The sequence below is a fragment of the Podarcis melisellensis genome, assembly GCF_964234715.1.
Source record: "Podarcis melisellensis genome assembly, chromosome: 3".
NCBI classification, from domain to species: Eukaryota; Metazoa; Chordata; class Lepidosauria; order Squamata; family Lacertidae; genus Podarcis; species Podarcis melisellensis.
Window position 1 is genome coordinate 42,002,253 of NC_138530.1, and position 19,338 is coordinate 42,021,590.

A 19,338-nucleotide genomic window follows, 5' to 3' on the forward strand; every position below is an offset into this window, starting at 1 on the left:
GGCAGGAAAGGTTCAAGTTTTCTTTACCATCCAGCAGTGGCGTAGCGTGGGTTATCAGCACCCGGGGCAAGGCAAGTAATTTGCACCCCCTAACCTGTGGATTTGCGCCCCCTAACCCCCAGATGTTGCGCCCGGTGCGGCCGGCCCCCCCTGCACCCCCCACGCTACGCCACTGCCATCCAGACACTGGGAGGAAGTTCTTCCTGATGTTAGGGCAGGGAGTTTTAAACCTCCCCACCCTGACCCCGCAGACCATGATGGAGATGAAAATAAGGCCCTCTCCATTCCACCACAGAAAGGGTGCAATTCTCATCCCCATCCTGGTCTAGATACATGGGCTGAGGAAGATGCTGATTAGGCCAATAGGCTGGATGTTTCCCATCCCTTGACCAAGAGATTAAGGTAGGGGGACTTCATAATGGCAAAAGTTACCTGGAAAACGTGGTTAGGTTGATAAAATACTTAGATGAAAATATTTAGAGGAGTGTTACATTTCACATCTGGTAGAACAAAGGTATTAGTTTAAATTTATCTACATGTTGCATGTGACAAGGGCTTGCTTTCAGCATTTGTAATATTAAAGTAATCACCCAAATTATTGTTTTAACTTTTTTATTTAGAATCTTAACAAATTGAGGTAATAAAAATTAAAAATGTTGTTTTACACATTTTATTTCATTAGAACTTACATTAATTTTTAGTACTGTTTCAGAGAAACCAAATGGAAATAATCTTCAAAAATTTTACATGATCTTCTTTCACATGAGAAATATTAACAGCATAGGCAACAGATCTGAAAGGTATGAATCTGGACCTAGGAAAGTACTAAAACTGTACATGAAGACAAATTGCAACATGTTATCAAGAAAATCAAACTTCTCAATCCAATGTGAACATTTTTCATGCTTTTACACATTTTCCCATTAAGGTTTCATATCTTAATACTGAATAACTATGTCCAATATTCAGAAAAAGAAGTTGGGGGTGGGGAGAAGCCATCTGAGAATTCTCATTGAGGAAACATAACATAGTCTTTCCACAGCTTTGAAACTGCTCAGTATGAACAGTGCTGCTGGTTTTGACAGGACTTTTGGTTTTAAATTCAAAACAGCTATTTATATCTCCTGGTCCTTCTTAAAGGATGCTACTTTAGAAAATCCCTCAATGACAGAAAAGGTTACAGCTGCCTAATAGCATTTTCAGGGAACAAGTCAATGTAATCTACATATACATATACAAATGTTGTTCTTTGCTATGACTAGCATAATGCATCAGTTAGATGGAAAGTCTAATACTTTATTGTAGTTTCCTTTCAGCTGCCTAGGGCTCCAGTACTATAACAAATGATACCTCAAATGGTCACATACAATATTGCAGTATGTACCAATAGACAAATCTAGTCATTATCTTGGACTCAACTCAAGTTATCACCAGGTTTTCTCTAATGGCTTAAGGTCTATGCTATAATACATATGAATTTAGCAACTACTTAAGACACCTGACAACAAGCAAAGGACCAAATCATATTACTGAAATATAGGTGATAGAGTAGACCCATTAAACTCAGTGGACTTTAATTCAGTTCATTTATTTTAATAGATCTCCTCTAAGTATTGGTTAACATTGGCTATCACCCTATAAGGTGAATGAAACTGCATTAGTCATGTCCACATTTGTCTTAAGGTAGTACAAAATTAGGAGTGTAAGAGCTACACCATTAGGTAACCACTAGTTGCACCACACAGTTGTGTTCCCCAGCCCCATTTTGAATTTGGTATGTGTTAAGAGTTAATTTGTTTAACTGAACTCTGGATAATCTTTAAATAAAAAACAACACCAAACTTGAGTACAAGAGTGAAAGTCTTGCCATTCCCACCAATGGAAAAAAACACAAGAAAACCAAACTAAAACATTTGTAATTCCTGTGGAACAACTGGAAATACATAGAACGGTCAAAACTATTACAGAGCACAAAAGGGCATAAGGAACACTAGGATACAGAGAGTTGTATTTTGTTCAAGTAAGCAGCTGTTGCTGAAGTCTTCCCATTCAGTTGACTCATTCAGAATTTAATGCATCTAGAGCGTTAAGTATTGCTAGGTTCAAACAGCAGGAAAATTCTTCAACACATTTCCTGAATATTGCCTTTAGAGGGCAATTTCTCAAGCAGCAACAAGTCCTTCACTCCAGCCTACATAAAATTGCTTGCTCTAGAATTAGCTAGACTGGATGTAGGCCTGAACTCAATTAGGGGTTCTTAGTCCCATGTAGTTAGTAATCTTAAAGCAAACAATTTCAGCCTTAAGTTATAACTAATCAGTGACTAGGATCACCACATACATTTTCAAGACATGAACTATTTTGAGCTTTTAACAAAGCTTTTCTACTTGTTTATCTTATCCAGGTTTCCTAACCACAATATTCAGTTAGGAAGGTGATTCAAAATATAAAAGCTCAATGTTCTAGGAAAACATTGGGAATTCATGACAGGGTCATCCAACTTATACAAGTAAGATCTTTCCAAAAAGTTAAAACTATTATATTAGCTTACTGTACGTAAGATAGAATACAATTGGAATCACTTTACACACAATCATGTCATAATCACATCAGTGTTTCCTCACAATGAAAATATGGTGTATGTCACGCATAAACTTATCCATTGTCTAATAAATAGCTTATGGTATCTATTCAAAAATAATGACTTTTCTGTCCATGTAGGCAGTCAACTTGTACTACCACATAGGGCCTACTTTACCATTCATGCAATTAGGGGCACTGCACAATATTTCTACCTTCAGACAATACAGGGAAGTGGCCTTGACCAAGAAAGGAAATCTGTGATTAGTTATGTATCAAGAGATGATACTCAATGGTCAATAGCTAAATATGCATGACAAATTTTAGCCCAAACAGCAAGTAATGCCACCTACATTGAACTTTCAGTGCAAAGAAACTTAAAGATTACAAACAAACTAGAAGGACATTGAAGGCATCAAAGTGTGAGGAAATATCAAGTTTTTTTCAGCTTCCAGAGGCTGTTCACAATTAGTTTACTCTGAAGTTTCGGATACTAATGAAAATACCAGCCATTATAGATAACAGCCATTATAGTGAACTATCCAGTTGCAGTGCCTTAACAAATCTTGTTTGTTTTTAGCAACCACTATAGGTCTTAGAGCTATTTAGATTTTCATGTGCGCAACTAGCATGGCATTGCACTTTTAGCATGCTATCAACGCCGACAGCTTGCAATAGATAAAGAAGGCTATGTAGAAGTGCTCAAAGCCCCTCAGTTCAAGATCAATTGGTTTTGTTTTTTACTTCAATGGCAAAGAGTTATATTTTTTCAAAAGAATTTTGACAGTCCCATTTCAAATCAATATGGTCAAATTAAATCTTCCCTAGAACTAGAAAGCATAATTTTAAACATTGAGAAAATATGCATACATTTATTCTCAACAGAATTTTCTTTGTTTCTTCTAATTGTCCATCCTCTTGACAACTTCCGTCAATGTATCAAAGATGGAAATTTTCTTCTTACATTTAGTGTCCTTTTTAAAGTCAGCTGTGCCTCTACAAACCAAGCACATGAAGGATATAAAAAGTCTAATGCAATTAAAGAAGTAACCAAGACCACGATTACCAGAAGATTATAAAATTACCCAAGAAGAACCTTCTTTGGGTTTCTGTCACTGTAAATATGAAATTTAACACCGAAGAGAAATACTGTGGCCCTTTTATCCTTACTCTTGGTCTAAGAGACAACAGTATAGAAACAAGTATCCTACCACAGAAAGTTTATATAAATACATTAGAGAGACGCTGCAGGAAGTGAATGTCGTAAAACTGGTAACTTTAATCCATTCAGAGTTTCATTTGGTTGAAATGGTCAGTGCTGTTCTGTGAAAGAAAGCTTTCTAAGCTGTTTTATGACTGTAGAACTCCAAGAGAATGAAGGGCGGCAGACCAGTTTCTTTGTGTCCCAGTATTCACAATGCTGTCCTTCCTGATGCATATGAAGTGTTTTTATTTGGCACATTATTGAAACATAGGTAAAAAAAAAAGAAAAAAGAGAATGAATCATACTCTTACAATTAGTAGTTTACAAGAACAAAGCAAAAGCAAATGTCATGAGCAAATTAAAAAAGGGTTTTCCCAACTGAGAATCCTACTGGAATACTTCATCAACAAAATATACAAATTACATTTCCTACCATTGTTCAATTGCTAGAGTTCTTCACCTGTGTCATATTACTGTGCTCTATCTTACAGTGCCCTGGGTTCTGTAAATCCAGATGTTAAGATTTATGAGATGTTGATCAACCTATTTCTATTCATTTTTTCCTTAAGTCAGTTCCCTGTTTTAGTGCAGATATTTAGAGTTCTATAAAGTCTTGTAAACTCTGGCCACATTCCAGCAGCAGTTTGCATCAACCGTCCCTTGCTGGCAACATTCTTCCCTTCCTTTGACAAAGATGCATATTAAACTGTTGTGTCTCCAAAGTCCTTGTTCCAGCGAATATAAGCTTCCAGGGTCTGTGGGCTGAGACTGCGTTTTATTTTCTTCAAGGACTCAGTGAAGTCTGACAATTTGATATTTCTCATCTAGAAGCAAAGAAAGTTTTTTACATTAACCACCTTGGTGATGCTTGCTTTCTAAGTTGCATTTTGGACTGAACTGAATCAGAATATCAAATATGCTCATTTAGCTATTAAACTTACAAAAGTCAGGATCATAGGGAAAAGTATCAGTAACAGGAAGAACAAAATTAATCCTGCCTTAATTCCAGGCGTTAATACATGAGAACAGAAGTTCAGTCAAAATCACAGGCCATGAATTATTTCCTGTCACTAAAAAAGTATTTGCTTAGCATGGACATTTTAGACTTTCAGTCTTATAGTCTTCGCTGTGTTTTAAACAGTACAGTACATTTTGGGACTTGAATCCTTGGCCTGCGGTGTTTAAGTACAGTGGTACCTCTGGTTACATACTTAATTCGTTCCAGAAGTCCGTTCTTAACCTGAAACTGTTCTTAACCTGAAGCACCACTTTAGCTAATGGGGCCTCCCGCTGCTGCCGTGCCGTGCCACCACTGCACGATTTCTGTTCTCATCCTGAAGCGAAGTTCTTAACCCGAGGAACTACTTCCAGGTTAGCGGAGTCTGTAACCTGAAGCGTATGTAACCCGAGGTACATACTGTACTGACTAGGAGCCTATAAATCCTAAAGTCAAGATGGAGAGCTGCTTTCAACCCGAGTACTTGATTTCAACATAACCAACCATCCGGGATCCTCATTTCTATGGAGAGCAGGACAAAAGTTGATGGGACCAAAAGCACAAAAGAGGAAAACATAAGGGCCTCTTTGACCCCCCCCCCCGCTTGTCACAAACCTCCCCCAGACATGTGGGCAAACAGCACTCTCTCCCCCCCCCCTCTCTCACACACACAGTGTCTAACACTATACTGCTAAGTTCAGAGGTAAGGGGGTGGGAGGCAAAGCTTCTCCCCACTCCAGTGCTGGGGTGGGTGTAAATGCTGCCTTTACACTTAAGGAACATGCAAAAGGCTTATTTAATCTTAGTGCTGTTGTGCTTGGCAATAGGCCTGGCGATAAGAAACTGTCCCTTAAGGGATTATTTCCATCTATAAATGAGGTTGTATTATTGGCAGGCAGTGTTTGCTAAGACAAGCTGGTGAGCCAGACTGAGGGATACAGTAGTGTGTCATGAAATTTGAAATGCAAAGGGAATGGGACCACTTTTAGCATGTGTTTATGTTATCAATCCTCGATTAGTATACAGACATCAGGCTGGATCCAGAATTGCGCTCCTCAGAGTTTCAGTTGTGCTGAATCAAGGAGAAGTGGTCCTGCCAATTCCTCCTTCTATCTGCAGCCTCCTGTGACCCCTTGAAAGACTATCTGAAGGGCTTGGGCTCTGAGAGTTGCTTCATCTTGGTGGGGGTGGGGGTGCAGAACCTCTGCTGGATCCTGGTTCCATGTGCAAATGGAGTAAGACATTACATTCCCTGAGGGACAAATTTGCTCTATCCCATGTTACTTAGAGATCTTCTTCCCCATGAAGTATTTTCAGGCTGTTTTGTTGTCTTTTGTGGATTAGATACACGAATCAGGCAACTCGTTTTAAAAGGTGAATTGCTGAGGCAGCAAGTATTAAAAGCTAGACAGCTTTGCTCTGCTCTTAGGAATATCTCCAAACCTAAAGTGAACACCACATTTACACAACCAATGCAGCAATAACAAAAATCACAAAATCATTATGAAAATATAAGGCAGAAAGATCTGAAAACAAGAGAGTGATTCTGTTTCATAGAAGTTGTAAAAACAAAACAAGCAAAAATAACTAGTTGGTTTGGCAAAGCAAATCTTAAAACAGCATACCTCACTGGCAGACATGTTCTTCACCTGCTCTGGTTTTAGTTCTGTAAATTAAAGAAATAACTATCAAATGTGTTTTGAAAAAAATATCTCCCACCAGAAGTCCCAATATCTGAAACATCCCTATCTTAGTACTGGAAAGTGAAACACACTAAGTAATAGTCAAATGAGATAAGGCATCAACAGCAATCACCTGGTTCCATTATTTTTTCAGTCCCGATCTGAAAAATTACTAAGGTTATATTGTAAAATTATTATTTCTAGGACAGTAGTAAAATAAAAAGAAATGAATTTGTATTTTAAAGCTTCATTCTATTTATGATTTTTTTTTAGCATTTTAAAACTGGATACTAGGCTTAGTTTTGTTGAGAGATGTATCAGATGCTTTGGAATAAATTGTTAGTTCTAGAATGTATATACAACAGAGTATTTATACTTTTATAAAGGCCCCATTGCATTGTACTAGCTTCTGCCAACCTAGCAGTTTAAAAGCATACCAGAGCAAGTAGATAAATAGGTGTAAAGGTAAAAGACCCCTGGGCAGTTAAGTCCAGTCAAAGGCAACTATGGGGTTGCGGCTCTCATCTCGCTTCAGGCAAGGGAGCCGGCATTTGTCCACAGACAACTTTCTAGGTCATGCAACCAGCATGACTAAACTGCTTCTGGCACAATGGAACACCATGACGGAAACCAGAGCACACGGAAACACCGTTTGCCTTCCCACCACAGCAGTACCTATTTATCTACTTCCACTGGCATGCTTTCGAACTGCTAGGTTGGCAGAAGCTGGGACAGAGCAATGGGAGCTCATGTGTCACATGGATTTGAACTGCCAACCTTCCGATCAGCAAGTCCAAGAGGCTCAATGGTTTACTGCTGCGGTGGGAAGGTAAACATGTATCATGTAATCTCTTCATAGTGAATGGCACAATAAAAATCCTTCTCTAATACTATCCAGCTGTATTTTTTAAAAATATTTGAAATCAAGGCTTTATCTAGCACAGCACAGAACAGAAAAGTGTTCATTGATCTCATTTTTTCATTAACAGGTAACCAAGCTTACCTCGTATAGGACCCAGTGCTGCATCTTTTGCTAATGCTGTCAAGTCACTCCCTGAGTATCCCTCTGTCATTCTTTGTAAAGAGAAAGTGAACACAATTTCAGTTTTTTCCTGTGGATAACTGCATTAAAGAAACTCAGCAAGTTTACAATATTTTAAGTCACTAGCTTGTAGCAAAAGCAGCCTTTTTAAAAAAACCTAAATAAAATGTTAATTTAAAATTAGTATTATATTTAATGTATAATGTTTCTGTAATGAAAGTTTAGCTTTAGTATCAAACTGTCAGTGGTGTTATGTTTGATGGATGCATCAAGTATTGATATTTACATAAACAGCTAAGGAAGGAAGACATCTGCATGACATACTCAAGAGAATTATTTTTAGAATCCCTGCTGATGTGCAACAGCTGCAAATCCTACTACACATACACCAGCTGTAATGAACAACAAATAAAAAGTTACTCACCTAGCTAGCTGTGCCAGCTCTTTTTGGGTTAATGGATTTCCTTGCTTGCTCAAAAGATTTTTTAGTAAAAGCAGTCGTGTCTGTAAGGCACAATATTCACTATTTATAACTATACAAACAAGAAATCTTGTGTAAGTTAATGTTATAAAAATACTTAAAACAAGAGGCCTGCCAAAGACATAAACTGTCCAATATGATTATATTACACCTGTGCTTTTCTGCACTGGGTGCTAGCTCATTTCTGGGCCCAGTCAAAGTGTTGGTTTAGCCTCAGTAAAAGCTCTCTGTACTATGAGTCTAGATTACCTGAAGAATTACCTCCTCCCATATATACCAATCCAGATTGTAAGGTTATCTGCCAGATGGAATTTAGGCAGAAAATGAGATAATAGTTGAGAAAGAAGGAAGCACTAGCTATTAAGAGGTTTGCAGGAGAAAAGGAACTAAAAATGAAAGAGGAATTGTTCAGCTTGGGCGGTAACACCTAACCACAGACCTTTCTCAAAGTTTGAACATATGGTGACAACATCTGATTAAGGTTTTTCCCTCCATATGACTTGAAATCCTTTTACTGAAAGCTTAGATTTTCAAAAATGTGAAAAGACAAGCAGACTGTGAGCTGGAAGGATGTATTCTATGCTGTAAACTCTTTTATAAACCATGCTCACTGAAAATTCATGTTTGTAGCAATTATACGAAAGATTTCAATCTATCACAAATTTGCACCAAAAACAAGCAGTGGGGCAGTCATGTGTACAAAATGCAATCACAAGCTACATACCTCTTCATTTGGTAATGATACATACACTCGTTTGATGAATCGCCTGAAAACACAAATATTGATACAGAAACTATGATTAGGGAAGCATGGTATGTATAAAGCCCATTTTCTATATCATGCCACAATTGAAGCACAAACATCACACTCTGAGGGTATGAAAGAAGAATTTCTGTAGTAAGAGGATACTAAAAATAGCTTAAAACTACAACTACACATGAATAATGTTAATAAATGCACTGTTTTCACAGATATATTTTTGTCTAAAATATGTCATATGACATTACAGAGGTGTTTAATAGCATCTGATGCCTGAAAAATGCAACTGTCTATTAAATGAAGCAGCCAGTAAGGGGGGGGGGGCGGAATCCCTTATTTTAAAAAGCTTATAATTTGTACATTGTTGTTTTAGCAAATCCAATACATAATGCCTGTACAGATGGCAGTCAAGACTGACCTGTAGATCTCCCAGTCCTTATTATTATTCAGCTCAAATTGTTTCAATGTTTTCTAACAGTAAATTTGTACTACCTACAGCAGCCTATATCCTCTGCTAAAGAGCTAGCTTCATCCCCATCACCTTCTGGCCCTCATTATCTCAGCTGTGTCATTTGATGTGTTAAGTCACCCTGAAAAACAGCCCCATGTCCACAAGGAAAGTTGCTAAGGAGGTAGCATCATTCCCAGCCACCAATATTTAAATGCTAGCATTCAAGAAAGGGGTCCGAAAGGTATACAAAACAGATTTTAATAATCACATAGGTTGGATCCTATGATCACATGAACAAAGAGTTTTGCTCATGGAAGGGTCACTTTCTGCACCTGCTACCAGAACAGGAGATTTTTGTCCATTTTATTGCCCTTCTACAGATCCACAAACCTGCACTAGAGGACTGGGGTGACCCTGCAGAATATTCGGAAAACAGTATGGGATGTGGCATGGAAAGGAGGGATTTGGAGAAAAAGAATCACATCCTCCCATACATTAGCAGAAGCAATAGGACTTTCTGTAATTGGAAAGGCACCTTTAGATTTAACCCTATGTCTCATACATTTTCAAAGGAAAATTGTAAGATTGTTTTATTCCTATTAAAAACATTCCAAGCAGCTATGAAATATTTTCAATAATTCCCCTGTGTGATACCACATCTACAGTGCAGATTCCAATAATTCTGTGCACAAACACACCCTAAATGATTCTTTGAAATACTGGAACCCAACACATACCAAGTGAATGATCACGAATACCTACTATGCCAACCCTCACTATGTACAGCTGTTAATAACACATGTTTTAAAGTACCTGAGAACAGCATCATCAAGCTCTTGTGGCCTGTTAGTTGCTCCCATTACAAGTATTCGGTCTTCTCCTGAAGACTGTACCTATTTTTTTTCCAAAAAAGCAAAGCTTAAATATTTAGAAATTGGAAATTAATACTGCCACAAAATAGTTACCTGAAAAAGCTTAATGTTATAGATTGGTAAATTCTTAATTTTTGCTAAGCAATAACTTTGCTTAGTGTTCCATATTATAAAAATGCAAACAACTTCACTGGTTTTCATGACTTCATATTGCACCAATTTACCAGCCACCACTTTGGACAACACTTGGAGTTCAGCAAAATAGGAAAAGAAAACAGTTCCCTTTTCCCCAATAAAATATTCCTTGTTCCTTCTCTATTTGCTCTTCAGGATTAAAAAGAACTAAGTATAAAAGGGATAATCCAGAGTTTAAACACAACTAATCGGTATGCATTGATGTAGCTTCATACCAAAGCTAATACTTACACCATCAAACTCTATTAAAAATTCCGTTTTTAAGCGTCTACTAGCATCATGTTCACCTTCTCTTCTTTCACATAAGAGACTATCCACTTCATCTAAAAATTGAAAGTGGCAACATTATAACATTTCCTATAATGGTATAACTGAAGTAAGTAAAATAACTTGCATTTTATTCAAAATCTATTATTGAGAGCCATGAAGTTAATAATGTATTTGAGAACGAGCATGCATAAGTCTTTTTTTGTCTTCAGTACATCAATACCAGACTTTTTAATATATATTCACAGAGCAGCTTCCAATATAATATTGGTAGTTCTGTAAACATCCTACTTACTTAAATTATAAAACAAATCCAATAAATGGACAATAGCTTCTGATGCAGCTTTTCCTGATCACAACATTAGGTTGCTTTACGAGTTAAAGTTTGAAACTGCTTTACTTTTTTAAATACACAAATGCTAAAGTTTTACCTATAAAAATTATAGAAGGTTGAAGTTCTCTGGCTACTGCAAAAAGAGCACGCACTAGTTTCTCTCCTTCACCAACCTAAAAAGAAGATAAGGCATCTACTTCAGAAAAAGTTTGTTAATATGGTTCATTCTCATCCTTTTCATTTATATAAAATAAGACCAAGACCAAATTTTGACACCAACTCTGTGCTGGTACTTGTGATAGATGTTATCTGCCTTCCTGAATAAAAGCCTAAACTCAATGGTTTGGATCCCAACACAATCAATTAAAGGAAGTGCATGGAAGGAAAACACCTGGGCTTTCCTGCTTTTGCACTCCTCAAAAACTTTCTCTGGCAGCTCAGGAGGCCTTCCTGGAGTTTGTAGGTGGGGTATCTGCTTGGCAAGCGGAAATTACTCAAATCTTGTGCCAAAATTGGACAAAAGTCCATTCACTTTGGGGGCACTGCCCCCCAACAGGCCCCCTTGCCACATCTCACATTGTTCAAGAGGATTTCCACAACCTTTGTGTTGTTGTTTAGTCGTTTAGTGGTGTCTGACTCTTCATGACCCCATGGACCAGAGCACGCCAGGCACTCCTGTCTTCCACTGCCTCCTGCAGTTCGGTCAAACTCACGTTAGTAGCTTCGAGAACACTGTCCAACCATCTCGTCCTCCGTCGTCCCCCTCTCCTTGTTCCCTCAATCTTTCCCAACATGAGGGTTTTTTCCAGGGAGTCTTCTCTTCTCATGAGGTGGCCAAAGTACTGGAGTCTCAGCTTCAGGATCTGTCCTTCCAGTGAGCACTCAGGGCTGATTTCCTTCAGAATGGATAGGTTTGATCTTCTTGCAGTCCATGGGACTATCAAGAGTCTCCTCCAGCACCATAATTCAAACGTATCAATTCTTTGGCGATCAGACTGCTTTATGGTCTAGCTCTCACTTCCATACATCACTACTGGGAAAACCATAGCTTTAACTATACGGCCCTTTGTTGGCAAGGTGATGTCTCTGCTTTTTAAGATGCTGTCTAGGTTTGTCATTGCTTTTCTCCCAAGAAGCAGGCGTCTTTTAATTTTGTGACTGCTGTCACCATCTGCTGTGATCATGAAGCCCAAGAAAGTAAAATCTCTCACTGTCTCCATTTATTCTCCTACTATTTGCCAGGAGGTGATGGGACCAGTGGCCATGATCTTAGTTTTTTGGATGTTGAACTTCAGACCATATTTTGTGCTCTCGTCTTTCGCCCCCAACCTTACAAACATGATTTCTGGGGGTGTACGTAGCTGCAGGGGGAATGCACGTGAGAAACCTTCCTTCTGTGAACTTAGTTAGGATCCAAGCCAATAACTTTGTCATAGGTTTTAACAAGTTGCAGTGAAATTTAAGTGATTGCCTCTTCACATTTATTTAGAAATATGTGTTTATAGCAACTTTTCATTGTCAAATGCTCCTAAAAAGCCCAGGTGCCAGTTACATTTCTTTGAGCCAAGAACCCCAGGTATTTTTCAAAAGTGTACAACTAGAATATACAACTTCTACTTACATATTTTGACGTTAAACTTGCAGCACTTATGTTAAAGAAAGTTGAATTTGATTCTGCAGCCACGGCTTTGGCCTTGAATAAGAGAAAATGCCAAGTGAGGACTACCACATAAAAGGTTTACAGTATTCTTACTAAATGTGCAAGAAATAGTACAGTACAGTTATGGAAAATCCAAAGTCTATTATTGATTTAGCAATGTATAGCATGTCATTCCCTAAAAGTGTGACATGTCTGCCAAGGTAGTCAACTGAGTTTTCAAATGCTTTATCTCTTCAAATTTATTCATAAAAACTGTATGCAGCTAATCTGAGGCTGTCAACCACTGTACAGTGAGATTCATATATAAACTATTAAAACTGGAATATGAACCAACTTCCTCTATTGGATTTGAGATAACATGAGTTTATGAAGCAAAATTTTCCACTTCATTTTTTGTTTTGTTCGTAAAGTATTAGGAAATAAACTGAAAACAGTTTTACAAATCCTGATGCACCACAATGCATCATCTTATACAAGCTTTTTTAAAAAGAAAAAGAAAAAAAGAAATGCCAATTTACTGAAAGCAGACCAAGAAAAGCATTGTTTAATTAATTTTATAATGAATGATTTTAGAGTTGTTTGTGCTGTACTTTTGTACTGTTTTATTGTTGTTAGCCGCCCTGAGCCCGGCTTCGGCTGGGGAGGGCGGGATATAAATAAAATCTTTATTATTATTTTTATTTATTTATTTATTTATTTATTTTCCATAACAGTATACAGCTCATTCCTACTTTTAACTTAAGAGAGTATTTGCATGTTAATACCAAGCACCAAATCCGCTTCAAACCATCTAGGGCCATTTCTCCAAGCATAAGTTAATTTACCCACCCACTCCCTCAAAGCTGTGATAGCCTAAATAAGTGTAAGATGTAAGTTATCTGTACTTTCCTCATAAGATATTGTAAAATTCACAGTATTCTTCCAAGCAGAGTGGAAACAGCCCAACATTAAAATATTTTCCTATTTCAAAGAGATTATTCAACACCTTTCTTTCATAAAAAGAGAAAGCAAATGTGGAAAGTTCTCAAAAAGCTGAGCTGAACAACATGCTGGAGTGCAAAACAGATTTCTCACCAACATCGTCTTTCCATTTCCTGGTGGGCCAAACAACAACAATCCACGTGCAGGAGCCCTAAGCCCTGTAAACAGCTGAAAGAATAGCTGAGTTACATACAGTTTTGTGACTGTAAACAAGCATAAGGTTATATAGAAACTGGCAGTATCTACACATACATTTAACATTGATGTTTCTTTAAAATATATAACTTTCAAAAAGACAGGTCATTCAGACCACTGGAAGACCTGCTATCTCAACCCAGTCTTGCAACTTAATATCAGCAGTAGAGTAAGTATAGGGAAAGAGAACAAGAGGGGAGGGGGATGGCCAGGGCAGGCCCTATCAAAGAAGAAAAAAGGAAAGGAAAGAAGGACAGGGTTTTAGCTTGAATAGCTTTGGATCATCTAGCTGTAACACAACAGAAGTGATCTGTATGTAGCCCAGAGTTGGACAAGTTTTTAAAAAATACTCCTCTATGCAGGTCCACCTATTTTCAAACCATCAATTCCAGCATTCTGCTCTTCCTCATCTATTGTCAGAGCAGTCCTACATTTATCTTACAAAAAGTGTGTGTTTTGTTGTATTATCAGCCAGCTGCTCAGCAGAAAGTTCCACTGCCAAGTAGTTCCTCCAATAAGCAACTCAGACGCAGAAGATACTATGGATAATGGCATCAAACGTCAGAAAGACCCAAGCAAATCAACATTGCACCCGCCCCCTTAGAAAGGTCATCCCACAGGGTGTCCTGAACATTTTCTGTTCCTTGTATTTCTGGTCTGTGACTGTAATAAATCAATTCATTTCAGCTTCTGTCCCAAAATAAGCCCTATAGCCTAATTGAAATGGATCAACAAAGCCAGTTTCATCCAAGAGTAAGTGGAGTTGGCTAGCCTTTACTCTCTCTCCAGTACCTTGCCTAGGAAAGGGATATTCTCCAATGGCCCATAACCGCTGGACATTTTTTCCAGGGCCAGGTTAACTCTCTTCACAGCGTCATTGGCTCTTTCATGCAAAGCTATAATGGGGGGGGGGGGGAAATCACATGAAACTGAGTTGAAGAATCTTGCACCAATAGAGCAAGATTCCTCTACACCATTAAGAGTGATTTCTCCCACCCATTACTACCTGTATGACACATCCCACACCATTAAGTAGTTGCCTGCCCCCCCCTAGCTCCAGGAGAGGGTGAAAGGGTGCTGCAGGAGGGAGGGAGGAGGGAAGAAGAAATTATTTGCAAGCTTCCTTCTGCTGACACACACTGTAGGTTGTATCCAGTGGCTGTATTTACATTAGATACCTAAACATAAAAGGATATTTATTAACATGTTGGCCAAATAATTATTTAGGGACACAGGTGACGCTGGCGTCTAAACCACAGAACCTAGGGTTTCCCGATCAGAAGGTCAGCGGTTTGAATCCCCACGGCGGGGTGAGCTCCCATTGCTCGGTCCCAGCTCCTGCTCACCTAGTAGTTTGAAAGCACGTCAAAGTGCAAGTAGATAAATAGGTACCGCTCTGGTGGGAAGATAAACAACGTTTTCCTGTGCTCTGCCTTCCATCATGGTGTTCCATTGCACCAGAAGCGGCTTAGTCATGCTGGCCACATGACCCGGAAGCTGTCTGCGGACAAACACTGGCTCCCTCGGCATATAGAGCGCGCAACCCCACAGTCGACTGCGACTAGACCTAATGGTCAGGGGTACCTTTACCTTTAAATAATAATTTTGGACTTGCATTGTGTCAGTATAACAGTATATATTTAACTTTATAGTGTTCCAATCTATGTTTATCAGAATTTGAAGTTGTGTGTAATCAGCAGGTCTTTGCAAACTAATGCCCCCTCTCCTTCCTGTGAGATTCGTATACTGTACTTTGGCTGTCATTTCCGTATACTTTGGCTGTCAAAATTCATAGAAGAGAGTTTTTGGAAATTTTGGTGGATGGGAATGCATTTCAGCTCTAGCGCGTGCTTTGTGATTAGCTACTACTTAGTATACATATTGCAATGCCATATATAGAACACATATTAGGTCGGTTTATAAATATTTTAAATAGATACTATGGACAAGAGGGCTACATGCAACTAGATAAGTTTCACTCCATTGAATAGTCATAATTATTAACAACCCTACTGGGTTACAATGAAGAATCATGGTTTTTATTACTACTTTTAAGGAAGAAATGCAAATATAGCAAGGTTTCTCTGGAAACAGTCTTGATCCTTTTCTTGGTACATTATGTGAATTAATCCCAAATTGTAAATGAGCAGCATTAACATAAATAGCATACATCATTTATACAAAGAACAGAAGGCTCTAAGGTGCAATATAAAAACTGATAGGAAACATATTGCTTACCTCAGGTCTAAGTGAAGGGAGAATAACAATTTCTTGCAGTGCCTGCTTAGCCAGCTCTTGCCCAGCAATATCATCAAATTTGACAGATGGCCCACTAACAGATACAGAATACCAATTAGTGCAACAATAGACATTTCATTGCTCTGGAGTACAGCTGGCTAGTTTTATACCATTACTGCCATTTAAGAAATCCATTAAAATTATGAAATTACCCACATTTATATTCAATGTTTCATTTCCTATAACCACACCTGCATGTTTTATTTAGACCCCCAAAACTAAATTCTGCTATCAACTCATACAGAAAAATTAATATGTTTTATCTTAATTGCCCTATTAGGGGGGAAAACCCACTTTTCTTACATAGCAATCTAAAAAAATAACCCTGTCTTTATTAAAGACAACCACTGATGTTGCTTACCTGTCTACTATTTCATTGAGAATAAGATTAGCAAGATTACTATCCACGTTTCTAAAAACCTTCATGTCTTTCTTTTTTCGCACAGCAGTTGTAGGAGTAGAAGGCTTGTTGGCTCTATTATTTTTTGGGGTAGCCTGAAGAAACAATTTTTAAAAAAATATTTCAATATTGTTTGGGGAAAAAACACAAGGAACACAGTTCCTTAGAATATTGACTTTAAATCTGGAGGTTCCACTGCTACTATGGCTGACAGAGCTACACATCATGAATGTGTTTAATCCCCTTTTAGAGCCATCTCAAGTCAGTGGCAATCACCATATATTTTAATACTGATTTCCATAAATAAAGGAATCAATTTCCTGTACTCCATGCAAATGTAGAAACCTCTATCATGTTCCTTCCTCCTGTTAGTTGTTCTTTTAAAAAAAACCTGAAGCGCTTCACACACTTTAGCATCCCTTTGTAGATCAGGGGTAGGCAACCTAAGGCCCGGGGGCCGGATGCGGCCCAATCGCCTTCTCAATCCGGCCCATGGACAGTCCGGGAATTAGCGTGTTTTTACATGAGTAGAATGTGTCCTTTTATTTAAAATGCATCTCTGGGTTATTTGTGGGGCCTGCCTGGTGTTTTTACATAAGTAGAATGTGTGCTTTTATTTAAAATGCATCTCTGGGTTATTTGTGGGGCGTAGGAATTCGTTCATATATTTTTTTCAAAATATAGTGCGGCCCCCCACAAGGTCTGAGGGACAGTGAAAAAGGTTGCTGACCCCTGGTAGAGATGCTCTAATCCCTTGATCATTCAGGTGGCTTTTTCATTCTGAAATCCTTTGAGATGGAGTAATCAGGACTGTACACATATTCCAAATGCATCTGCACCAGAGATTTGTATGAAAGCAGAATGATACCTGCTGAGTTAGTTTCAGTCCCTTTCCTAATCAACCCTTGTAAGAAATTAGCATTTATCATCACTGCCACACATTCTGTTGATTTTTGCATAGATTATCCACCACATTCTCAAGCTGTTTCCTGGTTATTCGCCACCAGTTCAGACCAATCAACAAGTATGTTAGGATTTTTAGCTCATGCAACAATATTTTGGAGTTCTTGGACTCTTGAAAATTCTTACCAGGATATTCTATTTTGACAGTTATTTTAAAAATTCTCCTTAAGTACATGGAGAAAAATGAACATAGACTACCAACAGGTGTAAGATTTTAAGAGTAATGGTGCAGAGGAAGTGGTTTGGTAGTGACACAACATTTTACTATCCTGTAGCATCCCCTAATGAAACAAATTGTGCAGGTTTCTGACACACTTTAAACTGAGGAAAACCCAACCATCTTTGCAGAAAGATGATCAAGGACAGTCAACTGTATGGACATCTGTTTTAGTTTCCTATTAGCAAGCAGTTGAATCACAAATGAAGCCACTGCGAACCTACATACCCTTGGAGCCATTTTGTGAAATGATTTCAAGCAGGCATAGCACTACCGGTTGCCTACTTCTAACACATGGTCTCAATCAAAAAAAGAGCTAGGACAATAAAAGTAGCACTTTTCTTTAGAAACTCTTTTTGCAATTAAAGACTCTAAGCTTTGAAATAAAGCTCTCTGTTGCCATGTATTTCTTCAATTTTGAATGGTAATGTTTCTGTTATGAAGACAAACTGGCAAGCAAGCAGCACATGGAGCCTACTGCCTTACCTTCTGAGTTGAAGCTGTGGGAACAGTTCCTTGTCTAGGTACAGAAAAATTGGATATTCCACTATAACTAGGTGTCCTTTGGTGCCCTGAAAGCCCCACAGATCCAGTTTTGGCCACTGATTTTGAACGAGGGAGTGAGTTACTCGTTTGAGTCAATGGGTCCTTCTTTTTTGGAACAGCTCCACTTTCTACAAAAAGAAAGACACAGATATGTCAATATAAGGTATACTCAAAACAACTAGTTGCACACCATCCTCTGTATAAAAATAATGAGTGACATCTTGATCAAATGTACTGCTTTATATCATTTTTTTAAAGTGGAGGAGTCATATTCATATTTGTTTTACTAGTGATGTAAAAATTGCTTTTGCTTGGTAGAAAATTCCAGTAAGTCTACATTAATACCACTCCTGGACCACCATAAACTCAGATTAGTCAATCAAATTCTATTTAACTATTAGTTGTTTAAACACTACTGGACATGCAGCTGTCAACCATCACATATAGTACTACAGCAAATAAGTTTTCTGGTCTTTAGAATCCTACAAATACATTCATTCACTTGATACAGATGAACTGTAATTACCACTAGAATAATCATAATTGCTAGGCATCTACGTAGCACCTAGAATATTCAAAACTCTAAACCAATGTTACAATCCTTAATAAGAAATAGAAAAGTATAAGGTAGGTTAGTATTATTATCCACATATTGTCAACGGAGGATGGCAAGACTGACCCACCTCATGAATTCATAGCAGAGACAATATCTGAACAGGGGACCGAGTCTCTTAATCACTACATTACACCTGTATGAAGCAAAGTATCAACTCTGCAGCATCTGAATGGTGTTAAGATTTTAGAATAGGAAGAGGCAGCCAAAATTCTAGCTGGATATGGCTTATGTCAGCCAAGTCCAATATACATCCTGTGATTCATTTCTGGGAAACACAATGCCAACAAAATCACAAGGAGTGAAATATAGTTCATCTCTTACATTGATTGGCATATTATTTGAATTGCTGCATGTTTAACTGAAAATAATCCTGAAATTCAGTTGAAAAATAATTTCACCTATGCCACTACACTTTAGCTAACATATTTATTTTACGTGGCCTGACCAACATGCTTTATCTTTACCAAGTCACATTTTTGTCACTTCAGTGTACTGTGTAAAAGTTGAAAGTGCAAAGAAGTAAAAACATATTGTAAATCTTAGAATGTCAGACTCACTCTCCACTTGTTTTAAAACTTTGTACAATATTTCAGTTTG

General features: G+C 38.0%; 1 protein-coding gene across 5 annotated transcripts in view; it reads right to left on the bottom strand.

The window, feature by feature from the left end:
* Window positions 1-595: 595 nt before the first annotated feature.
* The window catches only part of SPAST (spastin), a 36,052-nt gene continuing 17,309 nt past the window's right edge, over window positions 596-19,338 (bottom strand). For 4 of the 5 annotated variants that reach the window (XM_081905053.1, XM_081905052.1, XM_081905051.1 and 1 more), the window contains 13 exons: window positions 18,066-18,253; window positions 16,361-16,494; window positions 15,940-16,033; window positions 13,600-13,674; window positions 12,487-12,558; window positions 10,963-11,038; window positions 10,496-10,587; window positions 10,011-10,090; window positions 8,711-8,753; window positions 7,930-8,009; window positions 7,467-7,537; window positions 6,407-6,447; window positions 596-4,608 (listed from right to left, as the gene is read on the bottom strand). In XM_081905053.1, coding sequence (XP_081761179.1) covers window positions 4,486-4,608; window positions 6,407-6,447; window positions 7,467-7,537; window positions 7,930-8,009; window positions 8,711-8,753; window positions 10,011-10,090; window positions 10,496-10,587; window positions 10,963-11,038; window positions 12,487-12,558; window positions 13,600-13,674; window positions 15,940-16,033; window positions 16,361-16,494; window positions 18,066-18,253 — 1,169 coding nt within the window. In that variant the 3' untranslated portion in view covers window positions 596-4,485. The remainder of the gene's footprint in view (window positions 4,609-6,406; window positions 6,448-7,466; window positions 7,538-7,929; window positions 8,010-8,710; window positions 8,754-10,010; window positions 10,091-10,495; window positions 10,588-10,962; window positions 11,039-12,486; window positions 12,559-13,599; window positions 13,675-15,939; window positions 16,034-16,360; window positions 16,495-18,065; window positions 18,254-19,338) is intronic. The other variant, XR_014166712.1, reaches the window with a different exon arrangement.